General features: G+C 46.2%; 1 protein-coding gene across 3 annotated transcripts in view; it reads left to right on the top strand.

The window, feature by feature from the left end:
- Positions 1-12,855: 12,855 nt before the first annotated feature.
- nfia (nuclear factor I/A) overlaps positions 12,856-27,040 on the top strand; it is a 1,014,328-nt gene continuing 1,000,143 nt past the window's right edge. For 2 of the 3 annotated variants that reach the window (XM_038794333.1, XM_038794326.1), the window contains exon 1: positions 12,856-13,089. In XM_038794333.1, coding sequence (XP_038650261.1) covers positions 12,994-13,089 — 96 coding nt within the window. In that variant the 5' untranslated portion in view covers positions 12,856-12,993. Of the gene's footprint in view, positions 13,090-19,276; positions 19,299-27,040 lie in introns of those variants that run through there. The other variant, XM_038794335.1, reaches the window with a different exon arrangement.

Genomic DNA, 27,040 nt, shown 5'->3' with positions numbered 1-27,040 from the left:
TTCATGTTAAATATTTGTGTTTTCCTTTTTTTCCTTTTTTTTTTCTCTCTCTCTAATAACTTGTAATTTGTCATATATAAAATATGAAAACTCAATAAAAAAACATTTATAAAAAAAACATATTGTGTCAGGAAACCCTCCTGCACACATTGTACAAAGAACGACCCATCTAATGTACTCGAACTATATCTTTTCCAGTCAATATTTGGAAAGTTAAAGTCTCCCATAACAACTACCCTGTTACTTTCGCTCTTTTCCAGAATCATCTTCGCCATCCTTTCCTCTACATCCCTAGAACTATTAGGTGGCCTATAGAAAACTCCCAACAGGGTGACCTCTCCTTTCCTGTTTCTAACCTCAGCCCATACTACCTCGGAAGAAGAGTCCCCATCTAGCATCCTTTCCGCCACCGTAATACTGTCCTTGACTAGCAGCGCCACACCTCCCCCTCTTTTGCCCCCTTCTCTGAGCTTACTAAAACACCTAAGCCCCAGAACCTGTAACAACCATTCCTGTCCCTGCTCTATCCATGTCTCTGAAATGGCCACAACATTGAAGTCCCAGGTACCAACCCATGCTGCCAGTTCCCCTACCTTATTTCGTATACTCCTGGCATCGAAGTAGACACACTTCAAACCACCTACCTGAACACTGGCACCCTCCTGCGAAGTCAAATCTGTGCTCCTGACCTCTATACTCTCAATCTCCCGTACCCCAAAACTACAATCCAGGTTCCCATGCCCCTGCTGAATTAGTTTAAACCCCCCCAAAGAGCACTAACAAATCTCCCCCCCAGGATATTGGTGCCCCTCAGGTTCAGATGTAGACTATCCTGTCTATAGAGGTCCCACCTTCCCCAGAAAGAGCCCCAGTTATCCAGAAATCTGAATACCTCCCGCCTGCACCATCCCTGTAGCCATGTGTTTAATTGCTCTCTCTCCCTATTCCTCGTCTCACTATCACGTGGCACGGGCAACAACCCAGAGATAACAACTCTGTTTGTTCTCGCTCTGAGCTTCCATCCTAGCTCCCTAAAGGCCTGCCTGACATCCTTGTCCCCTTTCCTACCTATGTCGTTAGTGCCAATGTGGACAACAACTTGGGGCTGCTCCCCCTCCCCCTTAATGATCCGGAAAACACGATCCGAGACATCACGTACCCTTGCACCTGGGAGGCAACATACCAAACGTGAGTCTCTCTCGCTCCCACAAAATCTCCTATCTGTGCCCCTGACTATTGAGTCCCCAATTACTAATGCTCTGCTCCTATCCCCCCTTCCCTTCTGAGCAACAGGGACAGACTCCGTGCCAGAGGCCCGTACCCCATAGCTTACCCCTGGTAAGTCGTCCACCCCACAAGTATCCAAAACGGTATACTTGTTACTCAGGGGAACGACCGCAGGGGGTCCCTGCACTGACTGCTTCTTCCCAGTCCCTCTTACAGTTACCCATCTATCTCCAGTCTTTGGTGTAACTACTTCCCTGAAGCTCCTATCTATGCCCCTCTGCCTCCCGAATGATCCGAAGTTCATCCAACTCTAGCTCCAGTTCCCTAACTCGGTCTTGGAGAAGCTGGAGATGGCTGCACTTCCTGCAGGTAAAATCAGCAGGGACACTAACGGCATCCCTCACCTCAAACATCCTGCAGGAGGAACATTGTACTGCCTTCCCTGCCATCCCTCTAAGTTCCAACCAAGTTCTGGTAAACAAATATAAATAAATAAAAAATAATAATATAATATAGCACTTACCTGCTCACACCAATGGGTCTTATTATTAGGTTAGAGGAGGAGGGTGGGTGGGAGACACTATACGTGTAGTGTCTCGGGTTTCCTCTCCACCAGAATTTATTGGCTAGGGGAAACAAAAACCTTCCCAGAAGTCCGCGGGTCGTACCTCCGGTTCCTGCCTTATATTATCTTCGCTCTCACTGGTACCCCGCCGCTCTCCCCTCACTCTTCCACTGACTCACTGCCGCTCTCCTTGCGCTCTTTCACTGACTCTCCGCCGCTCTCCTTGCTCTCTTTCTGTGACTCTCAGCCGCTCTCCTCGCTCTCACTGTGTCCCACCGGTCTCCTCGCTCTCAATGTGTCCCCGCCGCTCTCCTCGCGCTCTTTTATCCTGTGTCCCCGCCGCACTCCTCGCTCTCACTGTCACCCCACCGCTCTCCTCGCTCTCAATGTGTCCCGCCGCACTCCTCGCTCTCACTGTGTCCCCGCCGCACTCCTCGCTCTCACTGTGTCCCCGCCGCACTCCTCGCTCTCACTGTGTCCCCGCCGCACTCCTCGCTCTCACTGTGTCCCCGCCGCACTCCTCGCTCTCACTGTGTCCCACCGCACTCCTCGCTCTCACTGTGTCCCACCGCACTCCTCGCTCTCAATGTGTCCCCACCGCACTCCTCGCTCTCACTGTGTCCCCGCCGCACTCCTCGCTCTCACTGTGTCCCCGCCGCACTCCTCGCTCTCACTGTGTCCCACCGCACTCCTCGCTCTCACTGTGTCCCACCGCTCTCCTCGCTCTCACTGTGCGCCCGCCGCTCTCCTCGCTCTCACTGTGTCCCCGCCGCACTCCTCGCTCTCACTGTGTCCCCACTGCTCTCCTCGCTCTCACTGTGTCCCCACCGCTCTCCTCGCTCTCACTGTGTCCCCGCCGCACTCCTCGCTCTCACTGTGTCCCCACCGCTCTCCTCGCTCTCACTGTGTCCCCACCGCACTCCTCGCTCTCACTGTGTCCCACCGCACTCCTCGCTCTCAATGTGTCCCCACCGCACTCCTCGCTCTCACTGTGTCCCCACCGCACTCCTCGCTCTCACTGTGTCCCCGCCGCACTCCTCGCTCTCAATGTGTCCCCACCGCACTCCTCGCTCTCACTGTGTCCCCACCGCTCTCCTCGCTCTCAATGTGTCCCCGCCGCACTCCTCGCTCTCACTGTGTCCCCACCGCTCTCATCGCTCTCAATGTGTCCCCGCCGCTCTCCTCGCTCTCACTGTGTCCCCGCCGCTCTCCTCGCGCTCTTTTATCCTGTGTCCCCGCCGCACTCCTCGCTCTCACTGTGTCCCGCCGCTCTCCTCGCGCTCTTTTATCCTGTGTCCCCGCCGCACTCCTCGCTCTCACTGTGTCCCCGCCGCACTCCTCGCTCTCACTGTGTCCCGCTGCTCTCCTCGCTCTCACTGTGTCCCCGCCGCACTCCTCGCTCTCACTGTGTCCCGCCGCTCTCCTCGCGCTCTTTTATCCTGTGTCCCCACCGCTCCCCTCGCTCTCACTGTGTCCCGCTGCTCTCCTCGCTCTCACTGTGTCCCGCCGCTCTCCTCGCGCTCTTTTATCCTGTGTCCCCACCGCTCTCCTCGCTCTCAATGTGTCCCCGCCGCTCTCCTCGCTCTCACTGTGTCCCCCCCGCACTCCTCGCTCTCACTGTGTCCCCGCCGCACTCCTCGCTCTCACTGTGTCCCGCCGCACTCCTCGCTCTCACTGTGTCCCTGCCGCACTCCTCGCTCTCAATGTGTCCCTGACGCTCTCCTCGCTCTCACTGTGTCCCCGCCGCTCTCCTCGCTCTCACTGTGTCCCCGCCGCACTCCTCGCTCTCACTGTGTCCCCGCCGCACTCCTCGCTCTCACTGTGTCCCCGCCGCTCTCCTCGCTCTCACTGTGTCCCCGCCGCTCTCCTCGCTCTCACTGTGTCCCGCCGCTCTCCTCGCTCTCACTGTGTCCCTGCCGCACTCCTCGCTCTCAATGTGTCCCTGACGCTCTCCTCGCTCTCACTGTGTCCCCGCCGCTCTCCTCGCTCTCACTGTGTCCCGCTGCTCTCCTCGCTCTCACTGTGTCCCCGCCGCTCTCCTCGCTCTCACTGTGTCCCCGCCGCACTCCTCGCTCTCACTGTGTCCCCGCCGCACTCCTCGCTCTCACTGTCTCCCCGCCGCTCTCCTCGCTCTCACTGTGTCCCGCTGCTCTCCTCGCTCTCACTGTGTCCCCGCCGCTCTCCTCGCTCTCACTGTGTCCCCGCCGCTCCCCTCGCTCTCACTGTGTCCCACCGCACTCCTCGCTCTTACTGTGTCCCCGCCGCACTCCTCGCTCTCAATATGTCCCCGCCGCACTCCTCGCTCTCACTGTGTCCCACCGCACTCCTCGCTCTCAATGTGTCCCCGCCGCTCTCCTCGCTCTCAATATGTCCCCGCCGCACTCCTCGCTCTCACTGTGTCCCCGCCGCACTCCTCGCTCTCACTGTGTCCCCGCCGCACTCCTCGCTCTCACTGTGTCCCGCCGCACTCCTCGCTCTCACTGTGTCCCGCCGCTCTCCTCGCTCTCACTGTGTCCCCGCCGCTCTCCTCGCTCTCAATATGTCCCCGCCGCACTCCTCGCTCTCACTGTGTCCCCGCCGCACTCCTCGCTCTCACTGTGTCCCCGCCGCACTCCTCGCTCTCACTGTGTCCCACCGCACTCCTCGCTCTCACTGTGTCCCACCGCACTCCTCGCTCTCAATGTGTCCCTGACGCTCTCCTCGCTCTCACTGTGTCCCCGCCGCTCTCCTCGCTCTCACTGTGTCCCGCTGCTCTCCTCGCTCTCACTGTGTCCCCGCCGCTCTCCTCGCTCTCACTGTGTCCCGCCGCACTCCTCGCTCTCAATGTGTCCCTGACGCTCTCCTCGCTCTCACTGTGTCCCCGCCGCTCTCCTCGCTCTCACTGTGTCCCGCTGCTCTCCTCGCTCTCACTGTGTCCCCGCCGCTCTCCTCGCTCTCACTGTGTCCCCGCCGCTCTCCTCGCTCTCACTGTGTCCCGCCGCACTCCTCGCTCTCATTGTGTCCCGCCGCTCTCCTCGCTCTCACTGTGTCCCCACCGCTCTCCTCGCTCTCACTGTGTCCCCGCCGCACTCCTCGCTCTCACTGTGTCCCCGCCGCACTCTTCGCTCTCACTGTGTCCCCGCCGCACTCCTCGCTCTCACTGTGTCCCCGCCGCTCTCCTCGCTCTCACTGTGTCCCCACCGCTCTCCTCGCTCTCACTGTGTCCCCGCCGCACTCCTCGCTCTCACTGTGTCCCCGCCGCACTCCTCGCTCTCACTGTGTCCCCGCCGCACTCCTCGCTCTCACTGTGTCCCCGCCGCTCTCCTCGCTCTCACTGTGTCCCCGCCGCTCTCCTCGCTCTCACTGTGTCCCCGCCGCTCTCCTCGCTCTCACTGTGTCCTGCCGCACTCCTCGCTCTCACTGTGTCCCCGCCGCACTCCTCGCTCTCACTGTGTCCCCACCGCACTCCTCGCTCTCACTGTGTCCCACCGCACTCCTCGCTCTCACTGTGTCCCCGCCGCTCTCCTCGCTCTCACTGTGTCCCCGCCGCACTCCTCGCTCTCACTGTGTCCCCGCCGCTCTCCTCGCTCTCACTGTGTCCCCGCCGCACTCCTCGCTCTCACTGTGTCCCGCCGCACTCCTCGCTCTCACTGTGTCCCCGCCGCTCTCCTCGCTCTCACTGTGTCCCCGCCGCTCTCCTCGCTCTCACTGTGTCCCCGCCGCACTCCTCGCTCTCACTGTGTCCCCGCCGCACTCCTCGCTCTCACTGTGTCCCCGCCGCACTCCTCGCTCTCACTGTGTCCCCGCCGCTCTCCTCGCTCTCACTGTGTCCCCACCGCTCTCCTCGCTCTCACTGTGTCCCCGCCGCACTCCTCGCTCTCACTGTGTCCCCGCCGCACTCCTCGCTCTCACTGTGTCCCCGCCGCACTCCTCGCTCTCACTGTGTCCCCGCCGCTCTCCTCGCTCTCACTGTGTCCCCGCCGCTCTCCTCGCTCTCACTGTGTCCCCGCCGCTCTCCTCGCTCTCACTGTGTCCTGCCGCACTCCTCGCTCTCACTGTGTCCCTGCCGCACTCCTCGCTCTCACTGTGTCCCCACCGCACTCCTCGCTCTCACTGTGTCCCACCGCACTCCTCGCTCTCACTGTGTCCCCGCCGCTCTCCTCGCTCTCACTGTGTCCCCGCCGCACTCCTCGCTCTCACTGTGTCCCCGCCGCTCTCCTCGCTCTCACTGTGTCCCCGCCGCACTCCTCGCTCTCACTGTGTCCCGCCGCACTCCTCGCTCTCACTGTGTCCCCGCCGCTCTCCTCGCTCTCACTGTGTCCCCGCCGCTCTCCTCGCTCTCACTGTGTCCCCGCCGCACTCCTCGCTCTCACTGTGTCCCCGCCGCACTCCTCGCTCTCACTGTGTCCCCGCCGCACTCCTCGCTCTCACTGTGTCCCCGCCGCTCTCCTCGCTCTCACTGTGTCCCGCCGCTCTCCTCGCTCTCACTGTGTCCCCGCCGCACTCCTCGCTCTCACTGTGTCCCCCCCCCGCTCTCCTCGCTCTCACTGTGTCCCCACCGCTCTCCTCGCTCTCACTGTGTCCCCGCCGCTCTCCTCGCTCTCACTGTGTCCCTGCCGCACTCCTCGCTCTCAATGTGTCCCCGCCGCACTCCTCGCTCTCACTGTGTCCCCGCCGCACTCCTCGCTCTCACTGTGTCCCACCGCACTCCTCGCGCTCTTTTATCCTGTGTCCCCGCCGCACTCCTCGCTCTCACTGTGTCCCCGCCGCACTCCTCGCTCTCACTGTGTCCCGCCGCTCTCCTCGCGCTCTTTTATCCTGTGTCCCCACCGCTCTCCTCGCTCTCACTGTATCCCGCTGCTCTCCTCGCGCTCTTTTATCCTGTGTCCCCGCCGCACTCCTCGCTCTCACTGTGTCCCCGCCGCACTCCTCGCTCTCACTGTGTCCCCGCCGCACTCCTCGCTCTCACTGTGTCCCCGCCGCACTCCTCGCTCTCACTGTGTCCCCGCCGCTCTCCCCTCGCTCTCACTGTGTCCCCGCCGCACTCCTCGCTCTCACTGTGTCCCCGCCGCTCTCCTCGCTCTCACTGTGTCCCCGCCGCACTCCTCGCTCTCACTGTGTCCCCGCCGCTCTCCTCGCTCTCACTGTGTCCCGCCGCTCTCCTCGCTCTCACTGTGTCCCCGCCGCTCTCCTCGCTCTCACTGTGTCCCCGCCGCACTCCTCGCGCTCTTTTATCCTGTGTCCACTATACAACCGTACTGCTCATGTAATCCCTGGCTCTGTGACTGCATCTCCACTATAGAGGCCTGATGGACCCACCCCATCCCCAGAAGGTCCTGTAAGATACAAGACAAGAAGCATGATTAGACCTCTGGCCGGGGGGGAGAGGGATGGGCGTGTTGGTGGTGGTGGGGGGTGTTGGTGTGGGGGTGAGGCTGGTGTGGAGATGAGGGTAGCATTGTGGTGAGGGCGGTGACGTGGTGAGGGTGGTGTTGGGGGGGCAGTTGGCACACGTGTCACAGGGAACTGCAACTCAGCAGGGTCTCACTTCCTCGCCCGCGGCCAAGCTCCACCTCAGCGACCTCCCATTCTTCTAGGCTGCCAACCACATCCAGGGCCCTCTGTTCGGCCATGATGAGGGTCCACGGGTCCGTCAATCCCCCTCCTGTCTTCTCTCGCTCCCGGCCCGGGGTGGGGGTGGGGGGGATAGAAAACGACAGTGTTAGACGTCCGACTAATGTAGCCTAAAGGCTGGGTAGCTGGTAGCTTCAGTGGCCAGGGCAGCCAGCCATGGCGTGTGGGTACTGGCATTTGGGGCAGGGTGGGTGTTCGGGGCCACGCTCCGAGTTGGGGGGAGGTAGGGCGTGTGGGACGCGGGATTCTGCCAGGGGCACGGTGCTGCCTACTCACCCTGGCTACTTGAGGAGGTTGTGCAGGTTCTTCTGGCACTGCTGGCCGGCCCAGTCCGGCTCAGAAGCGTGTTGCTGGTGGCTCTGACACCTGTGCCCAGGCACGGCAAATGGCAGCAGCTGGCAACCTTCTTCCCAGGCCGGGGTACAGGGTCATCCACCTCTCCTCCAGGCGTCGAAGAGGGTCTCCAGCGCGGTATTGGTAAACCTTGGAGCTGCTATCTTTGCTGCAATCTTGTTCGCTCGGATGGAGTGTGTGGGGAGTGAAGTGTGTATATGCCGCTGCAGCTTGTCAGCCAGCTGACAAGTAGCGGAATCAGTACCAGTTTTTTTGTCGTGAAAGTCCATGAATTCTGCGTTGGTGTCAATACTAAGGACTGGATTCTCTGATTTTGAGGCTATGTCCGGACGAAGTGTCTAGTTTTACGATGGAAAAGTCAGCGTCGCCCCCGCACCGATTGTGCACCTGGTGGGGGACTAGCAGCCGCGCCATGAAAACCCCCGGTGTTCCCGACAGAAACCACCGGAGAATTGCCGGGTCTGTGGCCATGCATGTGCATAGCAATGGCCTACAGCAGACGCGCCGTACAACATGGGGCCGGCCACACTCAGACCCAGCCTGCCAAATAGTGTCCCTCGTATCCCCCTCGCCACCCCCTGACCACCCCCCATCATTCCCCCAGACCCCGCCAAAGTCCCCCCCCCCCTCCCCCCGGCCAGCAGAACGGCTCCTGTCTGACTGTGGTGGCACTGGACACAATCCGCAGCTGCCACGCCAGGTTGACAACAACTCAAAGCACATGTGTGCCATGCCATTGGGAAACCGGCCCATCGGGGTGGAGCATCGGGGGAGGTCCGTCTCAACTGTGCGTGACATTCTCACCGATGATACCATTTGGAGGGCCGGAGCATCTGTAAACAGGGGCTGCCCCAGATTTCGGCGGCAAAAGGGATTCTCCGCCTGATCGCTGAATACGTTTTTGGCATTGGCAAGCGAAGAATCCCGCCCTTAGTCTCAGAAACGAAAAACCCAGCCGCTCATTCCCCAGCTGGAAGAGAATTGCAACCAATCTACGATCCCCTGGGAGCACAAATCAGGAAGCAATTCCGTATCTCTTGCCATGCCATCGAAGGATTTGTGAGGAAATCAGGACGCCATTTCAAGCGGGCAGCCAACAATGATGTCCCACGGCCGGCCACCCCCTCCCGCACACCGCAAATCTGCCCCAACCTCCCCCCACAATTGCATTTTCTGGGTGCCCCCCTTCCCCCATGTACGGGGGAGACCCAACCCCCTCCCCTCCCCCAGGAGTTCCCTAACTAGGGAGACCCCCTGCGGGGACCCCCTTAACAGGGAGACACCTCCAGGAACACCATGACTAAGGAGACACCTCTCAGGACCCCCTGACTGAAGGAAGCACCCACAAAGACACCCCACCTAAAGGAACTCCTCACAGAGACTCCCTAACTAAAGAGGCCTCCCACAGAGACCTCCTATCTAAAGGAACTCCACACAGAGACCCCCTAACTAAAGGGACCTCCCACAGGGATCCTCTGACTGAAGGGAATCCTCACCCTAACAGACCCCCTACCGCCCCCCCCCCCCCCCCCCCCCCCCCCCCGCCCCCTGCCAGAAAAGAGGCCCCTGTCTAAAGTTAGAGATAAATCTTTTTCATTTTTCATTTCATTTTTTTCATTTTTCAAATCCAGACAGTGACAAAAATTACAGCTGTAATACCTACCTGGAAGCTCCATGTGTCCATTCCTGTAAGGAGAACAGCTGTGACCTGTGTTTCAACCCTGTTAGCTGCAAGCCATTCATTCCTTTCTAGAAATGGGTTGGCATTGACAACTTCCACAATACAACTGCAGCCTTGAGTCATTCATCTCCCTTCATGGATAAGTGACTCTAAGAGCTGAAACCCCAATGTTTGCAAACATCAACCAGATCAAAGTGATGTAAGTGTATTCCAATCACTAAGTGCATTCCAAGCAATCAAGCATGTGATTTCAATGCATCAGTTGTATATTATTCAAACTTCTAATGTTAATGAATTAAAAATGCAATTGCTGGGTAATTTTATCTGCTTTGAACGAGCAAAAACTGTTCACAATTGTGGGTGCAGGTTTTTTTTTGAATTTTCAATCTTCTTCCTGACTGATTTATGGTTCCATATGTATGAGCTGAACTGATACTAAACTCTTCATGCCTGAACCTAGACAGGAGTAAATTGATGTGCTATTCCACTATGTTTGTCATGACAGGCAAGCCTGAATTTCACTTCAGCCAATGTCAGACATATGTATTTTCCAGGAGCAGGTTACAGAGATAGCTTGGCTGTTTGTTTCTCCCATCCTGGAACTCTAATGCAAGTTATATTACAGTCAATAACCCACCTGAGGTCAGAATCATGCCAAGGAAATTTTTGCTGTGAATAGTTTTATAGCATACGAACTGGTATAGTAATTCATTACACTAGTAGTCATTTTAGTTATTATATTTTTAATTTAGAATATGTAAAATAATGAAAAATCACCTCTGTATTAAGGAAAACATGCTTTCTTGTAATTAAACTGATTTTAATTAGTCTACCAAACCTCTTGACGGTTTCATCCCAAAAAGCAGTTTTAATTATGGCGAAACTTTTGCACTTTTAGCTCCAGAAATGATAGTTGCCTGCAGGGTTTGGAATTAAATAATTTTATCCAAGGTTTTCATTCTTGCAGCTGAAGCTCATTTTTTTTTTTGCGGACGAATGAAAAAAGAATTCTGTTTTTGTAAGCACAATGCGACATTATAGGGGGAAAATGAACAGAAGCTTGTCTTTGTTCTGCACTGAAATCCAGTCACAGAGAAGCCATTGAACTTCCTGTGGACTGGAACCGAACACGCAGGACCTGGTATATAGCAAGTGCTCTGTTGCTCCTGCCTTTGGTGAAACTGTAAGAACAGCATCTTTGTGCTGAAGTGAAAATGATGCTGCTCAGCTCTCTCATGAGGTGACTTACAGCACCCCCACTGTTTGGAGAGATAATTTCACTTGTAACGCTAATAACTTTAGTGGGGCGGCTGGCTGAGCCAGTAAGGACACTTCACTGCACATCTTGGCTCAGTTAGAAATCGGAAGCAGATGGTTCTTTCGGCTGGCTTCCCGCTCAGGCCTGTTACTGCAAGCCTATGGTTGTTTGCTGGTTGCTGCTGGCAGTTTGTGACTTGAACATGGTAGGACAGCAGTGAAAAATCAAATCTCTGAGCAGACCAGCACACTGTGATGAAATTTGACAGATCTGACATTCTATACCTGATGCATAGTTAGATTATATTAACCTTTGCTTTCTTTCGGCTCTTTCTTCCCCACAAGTTGTTAAAATCATTCATTTTCACCTGTGACATTAGATGCATTTTTTTTAAAGAGACAGTAGTCACAATTCATTCACAGAACAGTTTCTGCAATCCAAGATATTTCTGTTTTTCCTGCAAGCAAACTACTATTCAATTAAGAGCAGAAGCCTCTACTTTTCGACAAATTGCTGCCGTTTTCCTTCACAAACCTACCAAATAAAAATGTAAAGATTTTCATTTTATTGCAATTATACTTTTTAATACAAGATACAAGTAAGGTTTGGATACAAGTAAATTCTTAAAATATTTATTTATTGTCCATCATTGAAGTCATGCTAGTTAACAATTGATATTACAGTTATTGTATTAATTATATATTTGCTTCCCTATAAAAATATTACTCTATGGTGGGTTCAGAGAGCCATACACAGAATTATACTTTGTAAATAAGACAAGATTCACTTGTCCTAGTCTTTTCCCAACAGTGAGGCAATAGTATAGTTTCAGAGTAATCTGTCTTTTAAGAAACAGGAGGTTAAATGAGATCCTATTCTGAAAGGTTGAACTAAAGCAGTTTCAAGCAATTACCCCCCCCCCCCCAAAAAAAAATTAGAAGAATAAAATGTGTGAGTAACAGTTCTCAATTCATGCCAAAATGTTGAATTGCAGCTGTCATGATCAGTAAATGCTGAAGTTTATAATTTCCTTAATCTACATTTTAACTCAAATATTTAATTCCTCTATCCATGAGCAAGATGCTCTTTGATTCCTAGTGTGTTGTTTGAAAGAAATAAAGGACTTATCTGCAATTACAACCATAAGGAATTGATTAGACTTGGATAACTTAAAATGGATGTGCATGATTGATTCTCCTGTTTCAAAGACACCAAGATGATATTGATTTTGATACAACATGCCTTGCTTGTAAGGAAAGGGAATAAATACCATGGCACACTTTTTGTTTTGTTTGTATTTAGTTTAGCTCCAAGACAATATCTGCTTTCAATTCCAAAGTGCCCTTGCTGTCTTAAAATTATTCCTTATTTTAATTCTGTCCGTCTTCAAATTTCTCTAAGGGCAGAGAATTTGTAATTAGGGTAAAAGGGGGTTTCATTTTAATAAAACTTAAAGTAATATAAGCCGGTAAGTGTTCTGGATGACTAAACATAAGGATGCTGCTTGTCAAATGCCAATTTTGCTTGCGATTGTTGATCAGAATTAAATACTTCAAAGTACGTAAAGATTAATTTTTCTATGTACGCTTAAGAGTTGCAATGTAATTTGTTCAAAAAATGCAAGCCCTATAGTTGAACGTGTTTCCTCACAATTCTTATTAGTTCTACCATTTAAAACACAGATCATCTTCATTCTCTGGTGAAAGTGCTTTTTCTACTTTAAAGATCGTTCAACATTTATATTTTGCTTAATACTAGGTGCAAAAAAGCTGAAACAGGAATAGAAGCTGAAGAAAAAACCGCACATTTTTCTTCATGTTTCAGAAAATTAGCTTTTTACGCATGCAATGTAGAAACAGATACTGCATCAGCCTCGAAGTCTGTAAAAACAAAACATTGCATGATACTCTAAGCAGTTCCATCTGTCATGCAGAAATTTTCGGCTAATAGCCTATGGCATTCTCAGTCCATAGTCCACTACCTGTGTTTCTCGTATTAAATCCCCATGTTCACCAAAAGCTTGCAGACTTGAATCATCTCAGTGTTGAAACCCTTATTTTGCCGCTTCACTTTGATGTTGAGCAGTGGGCTCTTTGTTTTTTTAAGCGAAGACAGTACTGAACAGATGACTCCTCAGTTCCTGTTCACCTTGCCACTGGGTCTGTGAGATTGGTTCATTGTCAAGGAGACTTTACCCATGATTCCATATGGTATGGATTGGGCTACAATGTTGCCCAACATGCCATTGCAAATGTTTTCTCAATTAGGTGTCTTATCTCCCGTGAGCTGCATCAGATGAAGGTTGCTGACAGCATAATGGCCGGGAAACCCTCCGACAGCTCCATCAAATGGCAGCTGTGCTATGACATCTCAGCCAGGACATGGTGGATGGTGAGTTGGCAGCAAAAGCTGTTTTTTTTTTAACTTTCCCTCCCTCTTTGACTGAATGTCCCAGACCTTGCATTCATCAAATTAACATTTGATTTTCACACTATTCAGAGCTGTAATCTCACACTTTCAGTTTCTCCTCTGTGCTTTTTGAACAATGACCACTACACAGTAACCCGCTTATCCTGGAATCGTGCAAGAAAGTACAAGTGATTGACAGGACAAAGTGTTAATTTTGTTTCATTTTTTAAAAAGCATGAAATAGTGCTGTGCTATTTAGGAATAGCTGTTAATCAGGTAGTCTCCTGCTTGCAAAACTGAATGTGTTTCAGAATTCTTGTGATTAGTTATTTCAGTGACTGTGGGGATTTATGGTGTTTTTGTTGGGTTAAAATAGCTGCATGAGAATCTCTATTTTATTTCAACATTCAGAGTTGTCGTCAACTTGAGATCTCATCAACTTTAGCATGTCATAGCTGTTTCTAGCAGTTACTGTCTGTATGCTGGAGTACTTCTGTATACCACTTATGTGAAGTGTTCAGTCATTTCTATTTGTTTTCATTATAGCGGGGTACTGTGTTATTGTCAGTTAAGTCATGTGTTTTTACGTTCCTTTACATTATGTAGTTTGTTAGAAACTTTGCCTCCGATTTAAGTCGTTGAATGGTTCCGGTGCGCAGCGCGGAGAGGTTAACACACAATTCACAGTCAGTCGAGCCACACAACCTTTGGCTTGCTGAATCAAAAAGGATACACGGAATGCAGGAGGATGTACAATAGTCCATTGTGGTACTAGATACAAATGAGTTCTGTTGCGGGAGACAGAGATGCGAATCACAATTGTGTGCTTCAGCGTGTACGTTAGCTTGCGATTCATTAAAAGTGATTATTTGTTTTGGTCATTATTATTCTTGAGGCAAGCACAAATTCTGCCAATGTGAGTTGGTGGGGGGTGGGGGGGGGGTGCGAAAGAGAAAAGGGGAAAAAAAGTTTGTTGGGACAATGAGTGCATTATACTTTCTCAACTGGACCGTAAACTTACTTGTTCTGCATCAATATCAGGATAAAGCCTGGCAAGTGGATTTGTACAGGACATCTTGCTCTGCTTTCTCTGCTGGCAAACTGAAAGTTTGTGACTTTCTTTACAAATTTTAGATGCAGTTTTGGAAATGTGTTGTCTCATGGGGGGAATTAATGTGAAGAGTTTTAAGTCAAAGTGTTCATGACCACTGTCTCAGATCTTGCGCCATATCTATTTGCGTTCCTTCAAATCTGTGTTTTTTTAGTTTGCTTCTAGTTTGCTTGTTGCTGTCAGGTTAGGCAGAACCAGCAGAATTGCCAGAATCTTCCTGGTATATTCAAGCCGAGTGGTAATAATGCAAGTTCTATTGTGCCATTGTTGGTTAAATTACAATGTGATAACTATAATTATAGCAGAATTTATTTTCAGTAGGAGGGTTGTCTCCCTCTCTGACTGCTGCTGTGACAGGAGAATTTTATTTTTAATGAATTGTAAACATTTCAATATAGTAAAGGAGGCGTTTTATCCCCCTCTGCATGTGCTTACCACTTTTTGTCATCAAATTTCAATGCTGCATTGTACTAAAACTTTACAGAAGAGAGATCCATGTGAAGTTAATGCACAGCTGTTTAAAGGAAGATGTGCATGCAGTACTACTTTCTGAACCACTTTCAATGACCTGCCTCTAATTTTGCCATTAAGTGCAATGGAGTATAGAACTGACAATTACATTGATTTCCATAGGATGACTGTAACTTTGGAGTGAATTAGTATTATGCAGTGCCTATATTTATTGCTTCATGATTTGTATTTAATGTGCTTCATATGTTAAATGCTGGGAACGAGTAGTGTAATGAATTTTGTTTTTTTAAGAACTCAATAAGGTGCGGTATGCAGACTGTTTTCTGTCTCTTAGACGTTAAATTGCACAGAAAAGATTCTAAACATGCTGTAAAAACAAACCCCCTGTGCATGGAATTTTTTTTTAATATTGATTTTTTTTTGTTGCCAAAGGCAATACAGGACTAAATTTAATAAGCAGTACTCACTGTTCAAATGACCCGTACTCGAAGCAAGTATCTACACACAGCTGTGTTTTTCTTACAAACTTTTTTATGTCTAATGTTCTGTGTCAGAAATGCACTTTCTGCTTTATTGATGATCAAGAAGCAGAAACTTTTGAAATGTTTGAGTCACCCTTCCAATTCGTGAGAAAGGCTGTGACTTTTCGAAACTCTCAGTATTTATTAAACATTTTCCAAATAAGTCCCTGAGTGAGGATTTTTTTTTGCGTTATTGTAATTGGTTGATTGCCGCTGGTGTTTTATTCTCTTTTCTTGTCTCCTTTTATACATTTTCATTGATAACAATATTAAAAATCACAGTAACCAAGCATATTTTAGAAAAGCTGTTGTTATTTGCTTCTGGACAGTTTCCCTTCAGTTAATTATATTATAATTCTAAACTTCCATTTGCTGATGTTTTAATTCAACTCCAGTGCATAGAGATCACTGGTTGGTTGGTTCTGAATGTATGAAATTGACCTGAGATTGACACACAGATCATTGACAGGAAAAGGGGAAACTATAGCTTCAATTACATAAAGACAGGAAGAATTGTTTACTTTTTGTCCAAAATCGACTATTACAAAACTTGCATAAAGATAGAAAATGCTAAAGAATTCATGCAGCACCTGGAAATATATGTGTTTATTAGTTATGTGGGGAAAAAAACAACTGTGCAAGTAACCATTAAGATTAACAATATAGATTGGTGCAAAATCAAAATATATTATGGTAAATAAAGTTTTTCCTTTCCATATCCAATTCACAAATCACTGGGGAGGAGAAATACATAGAAATGCTTGTTTTAATATAAAATTCCATAAGAAAGGACATACCTACTACAGGGAAGAATTGCTCTGAATAATCATTTGGAATTACACATACAAAACAGTCTAGGTAAGTGTGACTCTTATTAAGTAATAAAAGCTATTCGTGTTTCCACCAATAAAGACTTGGATCAGGTGGATACACATAGAGCACAAATTAGCACCAATAAATCAAAGAAAATTACCTTTTAGTGTTGCCATATTACAGATCAAAACACAACTGCAACGCAATTCGAACCATTATGTACTGCCTTTCTAACAGTGACATTTCCAGCGTGGATATTGAGAGGTGAGGGATGGGGGGGGTGTCAGCTGGAGCAATTGTTTATCCGAATTATGCTTATTTTCTTCCTTCACGCAAGACATGTTCGGCGTGATTTGATTTTTTTAAAAATCCAAGCTCTTCAACTTAATCTTCACCTTGTGCCGCCGTCCTCATCTCCCTTACACATTCTAGGTGACCTCACCTTAAGATGATTCTGTTTAAGTTGCCTCTAGGAGCACCATGCACAGTGTACAATAGAACATGTATGCCCCACGGCACTGACAAAAATATTTCCAATGAAATCCTTTTGTTTATCCATTAATTATGTGTGGATGCAGAGCAGATTTCAAAGCCATTTGCAGTGTGGCGTTTGTTGTTTGGGTGTGTTATTTAATTGAAGTACATCTGACCGTATGATGGACAAGACATTGGAGAGCCCCGGAATAGCTTCATGGATGTGTGCAGATTGCACTTGTCTAACACTTTCTGTCATTTGTTTTTGTTTTGCGTGGTTCGTTTTTTAGAGAATTTAAATTGTCGCACCAGGAGCATTTAATGTGATCGTTACCCCCTCCTAATAAGCTTGATTTCTTTGAAAACAAATGGTGTCTGTTTTAAGCCATTCCGCGTTTGTAACTATCCCCATTCATTTCTGAATAAGAGTCAGACATCATGTCAAAGAAAGTATCTCTTTGGAATGGGTTGCTTGAAACTGACAAAAGGTACACAACCTGTGGGCAAGTTGAGAGACAATTCTGTAATTGTCATTAAAATGCAGATTTCTGAATTCACCTCCTCGCGCGACATTTTCATGCAATGTCAGGTGAAAGGTTTATTCAGGCAGCGACGCTGTTTTTATTCCCATTCTGATTTTTTTTTGGGGGGGGTCCCTTTCTAAATGATAGTGCAAGGCTTTACATCGTCTTGTATGGAGCAAATGATGACACTACGCAAGTGAAACTCTTTTCGTGTATAATTATCGCCTTGCTACGGGTAACAGTTAAAAGTTTTAAGTCGTGCTGCATTGACCATGGCGTGTTGAATTAACAGTCACGTGTACAAGAACTCCAAATAAGAACCCGCAGTCACAATAATCGGAGCTTGATGGTGAGAGTGTCTGTGTTTGGCCAGACCAGGGAAAAGTCTGATAATGGAAGGCCGAGAGCGCTGGATGAATTCACCTTGGATCCTGCCCTGCACTTACTGAACAAAACAACATTCCATTATGAGAGGGTTGCAACCAATAACTTCGCCCTTTATACTGGAAAATGTGGATAAAACATTACTGAGCTGTGTGGCTTGTGGTTATGAATGTTTGGATGCATATGTTGATTGAGGTATCAGTTCAGTAACCTACTGTCAGCAGCGAATAGCAGGTTGAGTTGGATGTTCCAGTCAGTGGGTTGATAACCACACTGAAAGTGGGTTAATAATCATACTGAAACCACAGAGAACCCGACTCACCGGTACATACGTCATTTCCCAAAATCCAGGACTTTATCTGTTCCTATTCCCTGCATTCCAAACCAGATTTTATAGATTTTTCCAATTTTGTTCATCAAGATCTGACTGATGGGAGCTCCAAATTGTTAGCATGACATCCAGCTGGTCTTGTGCACTCTTGTGAACAATCAAGAGCAGCAATGGGAGCAAAGTCTGATCTAATACGTTTAAAAGTTGTGGAAAATAGGCTGAATTGGTGCAGAAAACATTTAATTGATCATCAGTGTCACTTCATTTAAACACAACATTCATACCTTGGATAAGTTTTACACTTGTTTTTTATTTTTTTAAAGGCATTTTCCATTGCAATGAGCTCATTACGTCACATTGGAGGTAAATGTTATTTAAAATTAAAATTTATTAAACCTGAATGATTGCATGTTGGGCTGACAGCTCACTGATAACTTCAAGTCTGATCATACATTTGGTGCCTTATTCCCCTGTACTGAAATTGTTGTGCTTAACTCTTTCCGTGATTTGCCTGATCCCACGTTTTACCACATTGTTTCCCTTGCATTTCACTATTTTTCAATTTCATCTATTTTCAAGTTTAGTTTTCAATTCCTAGGTTCCCTCAAGACTACAGAACCAATATACTTTATTGCGGCAGCCCTGTCTGCTCTGATGTCTTTCTTCCTAATTCATGCTCAGTTCTCATTTTTCTTTGGCTATCTGATATTTCCCACTCGTCCTATCCCTTTTAGTCAGCATCTCAGTTTTATCCTTTGTCTTTTGTTTACCCCACTGATTCTTCTTTTGCACTCTACCTTTGTTTTGGCATTTCCTCTGTCAGTCTTTGAGTACATTTGCACTCTATCTGTAAGTAAAGTTTTGTGTGCAAGTCTGGAGCTCGGGCCTGGTTGGAGGGAATCTTGCTCTGGACTCAGGTGCAGTCCTGAATCCATGCTTATACCGTTGCCAAGTATTTTCTCACAATCAACCAATGCAACTTAACAAATGCGCTATTTCAGCATCTATCTGGGTATTCAGAAGTTCTGTTGAAGTTATGGTAGCAAATTCAGTATCAGTGCAAAGCATTATATATCAATGTAAATGTATCTTTAGTTAGTCTGCTGGTTCTAACATTACATTGTTTTTCTCTCCCTCTGTTTCTGTCTGATTTTATTATTTTACCATTAGGCTTTTTACAATGGAGTAAATACTCCTTTTTCTCCTTGATTCCTTTTGTTTCTCCTTTTACCTTACACTTTGTGGTTTGTTAAGTGTCCTCCTCAATGTCTGAGTGTAGTGCTTCAGTAGTGCTGTGGCTGTCTTTTCCACTTAAGAAATACAAGTTGTCATGACATCGCCAGCTGCTATGCCAGGCAAGAGCTTACTCCAGATTTGAGGTTAATCAACTGCAAATTCCATTAGCTTCATACAGAGCAAAAACTACCAAGCAGACGGATCCACATGTGAGCCAGCAGTCAGGTGCAATGGAACAGAGCTGTCCGTCAGGTGTGTGCTGCCTTCGTTGGAGCACACACCAGGCAGCATGATTTGAAAGATAAGCAGAACTGCATTGTGCTTAGGTATGATAAATGTATGCACACATATGCATAAATATTTGTGCAAGTATCTGGTGTGTGTATGTGCGTGTGTGTGTGTGTGTGTTCAATTTGACCTATTAAATTATACAGGAGGAATTGCCTTTTGCTTCATTCCTGGAAATTTACTTTGGGAGAGAGATTCTGTATGTTGGTAGTAGTATTGGAATGACCTTCTTTCTCCGACAGTTTATTATTTTACAGCACTAAATTATTTTAAGTATGAGGATTAAATTCCAGAAACTTTGCACCTGAGATACAGAAGCTGTCACAATATTTACCTGAAAGGGATAGCAAAAACTCAGATTGAATGTACAAGTCACATAACAACTGTATCGACCCACCAAACTTTCAACTCGGTCACTTTGGCTGAAATGTAATCTTTACATTCTAACCTGACAAATTTTCTTCCATTGCAGGTGATATTTATGAAAAGCAAGGCTAAAAGAATAGAAAGAAACTGAAGATTGTAGCAGATTCTAAGCTAATAGTAACAACCTCATAATTGGCTCTTAAATGATTGCCCATCAAGGAAATACACCATATAGATGGCACTTCTTGCCTTTTCAACCTGGCTTGTGGCTTTTACTCTGGATTATTTTGCCAGGTTTCTCTTTTTGTATTGACACAAGTATAGAGTCTTTTCCATATTACTTTTCCATATTTCCTGAAACCTAAAATATTACTGATATTTTTTTTTCTGTTTACATTTGGAATATTGTAGCAAAATAAACATTGCCAGCTCTTCACCATTCATTGATCATGAAACACGGTAGACAGCACCAGATATGCAGCAATTTAACAAACAGCGGCTGAAATTCAGAAATCCTTCCATTATGGTGGGTTGTAATGTAAGTAACAGAAGCCCTTCACTTTCATTCAGTCACAAAAGCTACACTTCTCTTCTCAGATTGAACTGTTAAGCAATTCATTTGTGACCAGCTCACTATTAAACAACGTTAATAAATTGCATTATATTGTATGGTAAACCTCACCTGCACTGTTCATCTGAAAATATTTTCATATTACCATCCTTCAAATATTTTTGTCAACTTGTCTCTTTGTGCAGTTAGTTTAAAAATGAAGCAATTTTATACATATATAATATATATCGTTTAACTCAAGGAAATTTACCATAAGCAGTAACTCCAGCAACAGTTGCAATCCATTCATTTTTTTCCTAACGACAAATGTAGTAAGACTGAACTGAATACAATTTGACCATTTTTATGTTGTTCATATTGCAGCTTTTTAGTTGTCCTCAAACTAAATTAAGTAAGATATAAATTAGTTATTTTTGTGATTAAAACAAACTTACTTCAAAAGGGTCTTTTGATTTTTGAAACATATTTATTTTGCTTACAAATATAGTATCTTACTGGAGTGTTATGTCATTTAACTTCCCATCTATTCAATGCTGCATATTATAGATATACATTCTATAGGACATATAATTAATTCATAGAAACTTTCATAGAATCCCAACAGTGCAGAAGGAGGCCATTTGGCCCATCAGGTCTGAACTGACTCTCTGAAAGAGCAACCTACTTAGGCCCACTCCCCCACCCTATCCCCGTAATTCCATTTAACTAGCACATCTTTGGATACTAAGAGGCAATTTAGCCTGGCCAATTCACCTAACCTGCACATCTTTGGAAACCCATACAGACAAGGGGAAAATGTGAATACTCTACAGTCACCTAAGGCCAGAATCAAACCCGGGTCCTTGACGCTGTGAGACAGCAGCACTAACTACTGTGCCATCATGATGCCATTTTTATGAAATATTAAAATGCTGAATTTGACTGACTATTTTTTCAGATTTTAATGGTGTATTCGAGGATAATGCAGCAGCTCCATGAAACCTGCAAAGTCAACTTTAGTTAAATCTAAGGCATTTAGAGGGTATAAAGATAGGGCTGGTAGCATCCATATTTGGTGGTAAAAATGGCTCCGTTGTCCATATCATTTGTACCAAGGCATTGTTCTTTGGCCTAGCGTTTGAAACATAGATTAGGATCCTATAACATACATTAAACCCTGATTGCCACTTTTGGCCTGAACCGGCCTGGTGGAGTGTGCCATGTATTCACTCCAACCGCTACCCATCACATCCCTACTGAAAAAGATCACAAAGGGGAGTAATGGCTAAATTTTCTGGGGCCAATGTGGACAGTGGGAAATCACCTTGTAAATTCATAATTATCTGTCTGCAAATAAAAATGGCTGGAATCATTTCATGAACAGTAATTCTGTATTGGGTTAAAATGTAGAATAATTGATAACTAGTAATCTCTGACGGAGCTGTAATTTAATCAAATGCAAAATTTAGATGGTTTACTAACCACAAAATTAAATGCATCTTGAAACTCACTGTCAGATATTTTCTTTAATAGAATTTTTTAAAATATCATCTTTTATCATTATGTAATAGGCACACTGAATAGAGAGACTGTGTAATGCGAATGGAAGGTAATAAATCTAACAATAACAAAGATTAAACAAGTATATGATGGAGAGTCACATGTGTTATATATATATGGGTGGCAAGGTGCACAGAGGTTAGCACTGCTGCCTTGCAGCACCAGGGGCCTGAGTTCAATTCTGATCTTGGGTGATTGTTTAGAGTTTCCACGTGCTCCCCGTGTCTGCGTGGGTTTCCTCCGGGTGCCCTGGTTTTCTCCCACAATCCATAGATGTGCAGGTTAGGTGGATTGGCCATGCTAAATTACCCCTTAGCATCCAAAAATGCACAGGTTAGGTGGATTGGCGATGATCTATGTGCGGGGTTACGGGGACAGGGTGGGGGAGTGGGTCTAGGTAGAGTGCATTTTTGGAGGGTTAGTGCTGGCTCGATGGGCTGAATGGCCTCCTTTGCACTGTAGAGATTCTAAAATATATGCAAAATCAGTTGGTGGAAACAGTCATTTAAAAGTCTTACATCGCCATCATTAAATCCACAGTCCTGGCTAATAAGCCACACTTCTTGTCATTTTTTAATGCTTTGGTCTCAACTTTTTTCCACTATAAACCCATTATGACCACATTTATAATGGGAAACACATATATAAATTTGTTGCATGGGAATTGCAGATTACAACAGTAAGCTCATCAAGCGGCTTGTACATGATTTATCTAGTTGTTCAGTTACCCTTCCAAGAAATTAAATATTAAATACTTAATTTAGTCTTGCTTTTCAGTGTAGCTGTCGTTGCTATAAGTAGTTTTGCTCTTGCAGGCTGCTCAAGTAAGTTCAGGCCTTTGATGGTTAAATTGTAGACAGTTTGCATTAGTAGGATGAATGATGCAATTGTTTGTAGGTTGTGAATGTGGGCCCCATGCTGTGATGAGGATGGGTCAGAGGTTGGAGAACATGAAGGAAACTTTTTCTTGGCACAGTTGCCTTGGTATAGCATAGCTTGGCAGCCAATTTTCTTTCGCTTTAACTACTAGCTGAAGCATCTGGTACTGTGGAATTGTCTGGTACAGACCACAAATGTCACTCAGCGGCCAGTGTCTCTGCATGGGGCCCTTTGTTGTGTGACAAAGAAAGATGGGTTACACATAATGCCATCTCTAATCATGAGAAGGACTCTTGAGTTGCACGGGTACAATGTTATTGCTAAATTATGCAGTAGTCATCGAATCTGGATGCTCTGTTCACTTGGCCAAATAATGCCAGTGTTTGCTGGATATGCTGGCTCATGGGAGCTATGTAGTGCACTTAACTACTTGATTACTAAACTGTACTTGCTCTTTTCTTAAATTTATTAACCAGATATTCGAGATAAATCATGACACTTGCACAGTCGATGCAGAGTAAACCTGTTCTGCTTAGTCATAACAATGTTCCTCAGCCCTAACTGCAGAGACCTTACTGTACGAGTGCAGTAACTATTCCCACACCAGTCAGCCATTGGTTTATCTGAGTGAGTTTTCTAATTTCGTATAAAGTAGTTCCAAATCAGGAGTAGTTTTGTCCTGTGACCTATTCTGCCAGCCAGCAAGATCTTTTCATTCCACTAGTGTGCCGACAGGAGAGGAATGAAATTTAGACAAAATGGATTCCATTTTAAACTCTCTCTCTGACCAACAGAAATGGAGCAGTAGGACACTAGTGTAATTAACTCTGCCATTTTTCTCAGGGCCTTTCTCTGAACCTCATTGATCTATGCAAATCTGGTTCCAGGATGTGTATAGGGCCCAGATGCCATTTAGAAATTTACTCAAGAACAACCTTCATGGATGCTACATTTGTTAAATGTAGAACAGTAGGAAACACTCGAAAGATTAAATTTTGAAATTAGTTCTCTGATACCATGAGGTTCTCTCAAGGATATTATAATATTTTACCATCTCACATTCCCATCCCTTGCCATCACAGCCTCCAGTTTATCTTTCCTGATGACTGTTGCAAATCCTCCAGGATTGACCTGGAGTTTCCAATTTTTGAAGAATAGTCTCCGTAGGATCATAGAATTTACAATGCAGAAGGAGGCCACTCAGCCCATCGAGTCACCACCGGCTCTTGGAAAGAACAACCCCCCCCCAAGCCCATACCTTCACCCTATCCCCATAACCCAGTGACCCCACCCAACCTTTTTGGACACAACGGGCAATTTAGCCTGGCCAGTCCACCTAACCCGCACATCTTTGGACTGTGGGAGAAAACCGGAGCACCCGGAGGAAACCCACGCAGACACGGGGAAAACATGCAGACTCCCCACAAACAGTGACCCAAGCCGGGAATTGAACCTGGGACCCTGGAGCTGTGAAGCAGCAGTGCTAACCGCTATGCTACCGTGCCGCCCTCCAATACTTTGCTGCCGAAGCCCTGAGGCAAAATCTCAGAAACTTTACAGTAGACACATGGGGCGGGATTCTCTGTCCCGCCGCACCGATTTTCTGGCGCGATGCGGCCATGCCGGCAGCGGGATCCTCTGCCGCGGCAGCCGGCCAATGATGTTTCCCATTGGGGCCACCCGTACGCCATCGGGAAATCCGCGGGTGTGAGTGCACTGCCAGTGAAGTGGAGGATCCCACCGATGGAGAATCCCAGCGATGTTCTTTCAAAGCATTTATTTATTCACTGCTAGAGTTGAAAAATAAAAAACTGCCTCACAGCAGTCAATTTGGTAACAAAGAGCCAGTTTGCTTTCCAATTCCACAGTCAGTTTGAGGGTGAAAATCATATAGAATCATATGGAAACATATAGAATTTACAGTGTAGAAGGAGGCCATTCGGCCCATCTAGTCTGCACCGGCCCTTGGAAAGAGCACCCCACTTAAGCCCATACCTCCACCCTATCCCCGCAACCCAGTAATCCCACCTAACCTTTTTGTTTTAGACACTAAGGGCAATTTAGCATGGTCAATCCACCTATCCTGCACATCTTTGGACTGTGGGAGGAAACCGGAGTACGTGTTGGTGTAGAAGTGTAACAAACTATGACAACAAGAAGTGTGGTTTTGTAGCTGGAAGAAACCCGGAAGAAACCCACGCAGACACGGGGAGAACGTGCAGACTCCATACAGACAGTGACCCAAGCTGGGATTCAGACTTGGAACCCTGGAGCTGTGAAGCAGCAGTGCTAACCACTGAGCTACCGTGCCACCCACTGTGCTACCGTGCCGCCCACTGTGTTACCATGTTGCCCACGATATGGGAATTTGGTTCCCCTGTGAGACTGGTCAAGGCCATCTGCTGAAACCTCCAAGACGATATCCAACCAGATTTGCCAACCCTGTTCCCAACCGGATGGGGTTCCAGTCTCTGTGATATTGTATTATCCTGGAGATAGTGAGCTGTATTGGGATGTGCATTGGGAGCTCGCAGCCTCCTGTACATATGCCAATTAGCCCCGAACCACAAAATGGACTGAGAGCCCTCAAGCACATCAGGCAGATGGTTGGTTATGCACCCTCCTCACTGGCCTCTCCTTAGTAAAACCTGACATCTCTAAGCAAGCGCAAGACCCAGCTACAAAACCACACTTCTTGTTGTCATAGTTTGTTACACTTCTACACCAACACGTACTTAATTTGGCAAACACTTTCTGCTTTAAGTATTTACAATGGGAACCACACAGTAAATTTGTCGAGGTCTAATTACATCTTCCCACCAGTGGTGGGGCTGTAGCCTCTCAGTTTTGTATCTTTTGAGTTCATATACTGCAGAGGTGCTGTGTTGCAATCAATTTTATTTCTGTGTTTGCCAAATTTAGAACGTTTTGCTGGCTAACCATACAAAACATGAAATCAATATATTCTATAAAAATAAGGATAGAGATGTTTGACTCTAAAAGGCGACTATAATTGCACCTGTCCATCTTACTACATGAATCAACTGCCTTCTAATTCTGCTTCACCTGAGAGTTACACTCGATCCTGACTGTCCATTTTCGATGCCCCAGGAGATCAACTGGAACATCATGATTATAATACATGCTGGAATATCATAATGATAATACATACTATATATAGTTATAACGCATACCAGTATATTATAATTATAATGCACACACACAAAGAGTCTATTGTGCCCCTGACAATATGGTAGGCCTTGATGGTGCAACCCAGATGAAAGTGCCGGTAAAATATAACCATGAAGGCCTCATGAATTCTGGTCTGAATTTTGCCAGGGTATTTTGATGGGTGATCTGTACTTCAATTGTAGGGAAAGTGGTTGCAGTTGTTTTTTTGTTTAAAATAAACATTAGATGGAAGCTGTTTTAATTATGTACAGTTTGTAGAGCTTTGCTTTGATGACAACACCTTTGGTCATATTGAAACACAATGAAGCAAAATAAGAACTAAATGTTCCTCACCACATTGCCATTTTTACAGTATTTATACACTATTGAAAGCCACAGAAATAAGGGAAATATAAAGAGATCAGGAGCAACTATAAAGAAAAGTTAAAATAGAAGCAAGGAAAAAAAAAGTTGAAAATTAAAATGAGCAATATAAAGTGGTAACAACTATGGTCTGAAATGGGAACAGCAATTGATGTATTATTCAACGTCTGTTAATTTCATATCTTCCTGTTGCAGTAACATAATTGGCAATGGGTTTCCCATATAAGCCATCAAGTTGGACTGCAGCGCTAATACAAGCAATTGTATTTTCCAGAAGCATATTTATAAGTTAAAGTTGACATTTAATGCTAATTCTTAATCATTAGGACATGCAACATCATGAACCTATTTTATGAGTTTATTAACATTGAAAACAATGTTTTCCATTGCTCACTGATGGTAAACAAAATGCATTTGTAGAACAGGTGTTTATCAGGGTCTCATATGAAAGAACTGGGAAAGTAGGACATGTCAAACTATTTCCACTGATACTTGTAAAGATTTGGATGAAAAATATTATACAGCTTTTTTATAAAGATAAGCCCTCATTAGATATTTGATGCTAAAATCATTAAAACTATTGTAGAAATACTGTTAGCTGTAAACATACTCGTGAGAATTAGGACACTTGCATGTATCATTACAAGCAAACAACATTCACATTTCACTCTACTTACAAATGTGTGTCCAGAAATGCATGAAATTAGGTTATGTTTTATAGAAAAGCTGTACAAAATTTGGCATCCACTGGTAATGGTTTGACACATTCAATTTTGTTGTTTCTTTCATATGGGATCCAGATAAATACTGAGTAAATGGGGATTCTATTGAATTTCATTTAGCTATTTTGTGTAAAATTGCCCTGTCTAT

The sequence above is a fragment of the Scyliorhinus canicula genome, chromosome 4 (assembly GCF_902713615.1).
Source record: "Scyliorhinus canicula chromosome 4, sScyCan1.1, whole genome shotgun sequence".
In the NCBI taxonomy this organism is placed as follows: Eukaryota; Metazoa; Chordata; class Chondrichthyes; order Carcharhiniformes; family Scyliorhinidae; genus Scyliorhinus; species Scyliorhinus canicula.
Note: the sequence above shows the minus strand (reverse complement) of the source record. Positions and strands in the feature narration are given on the sequence as shown.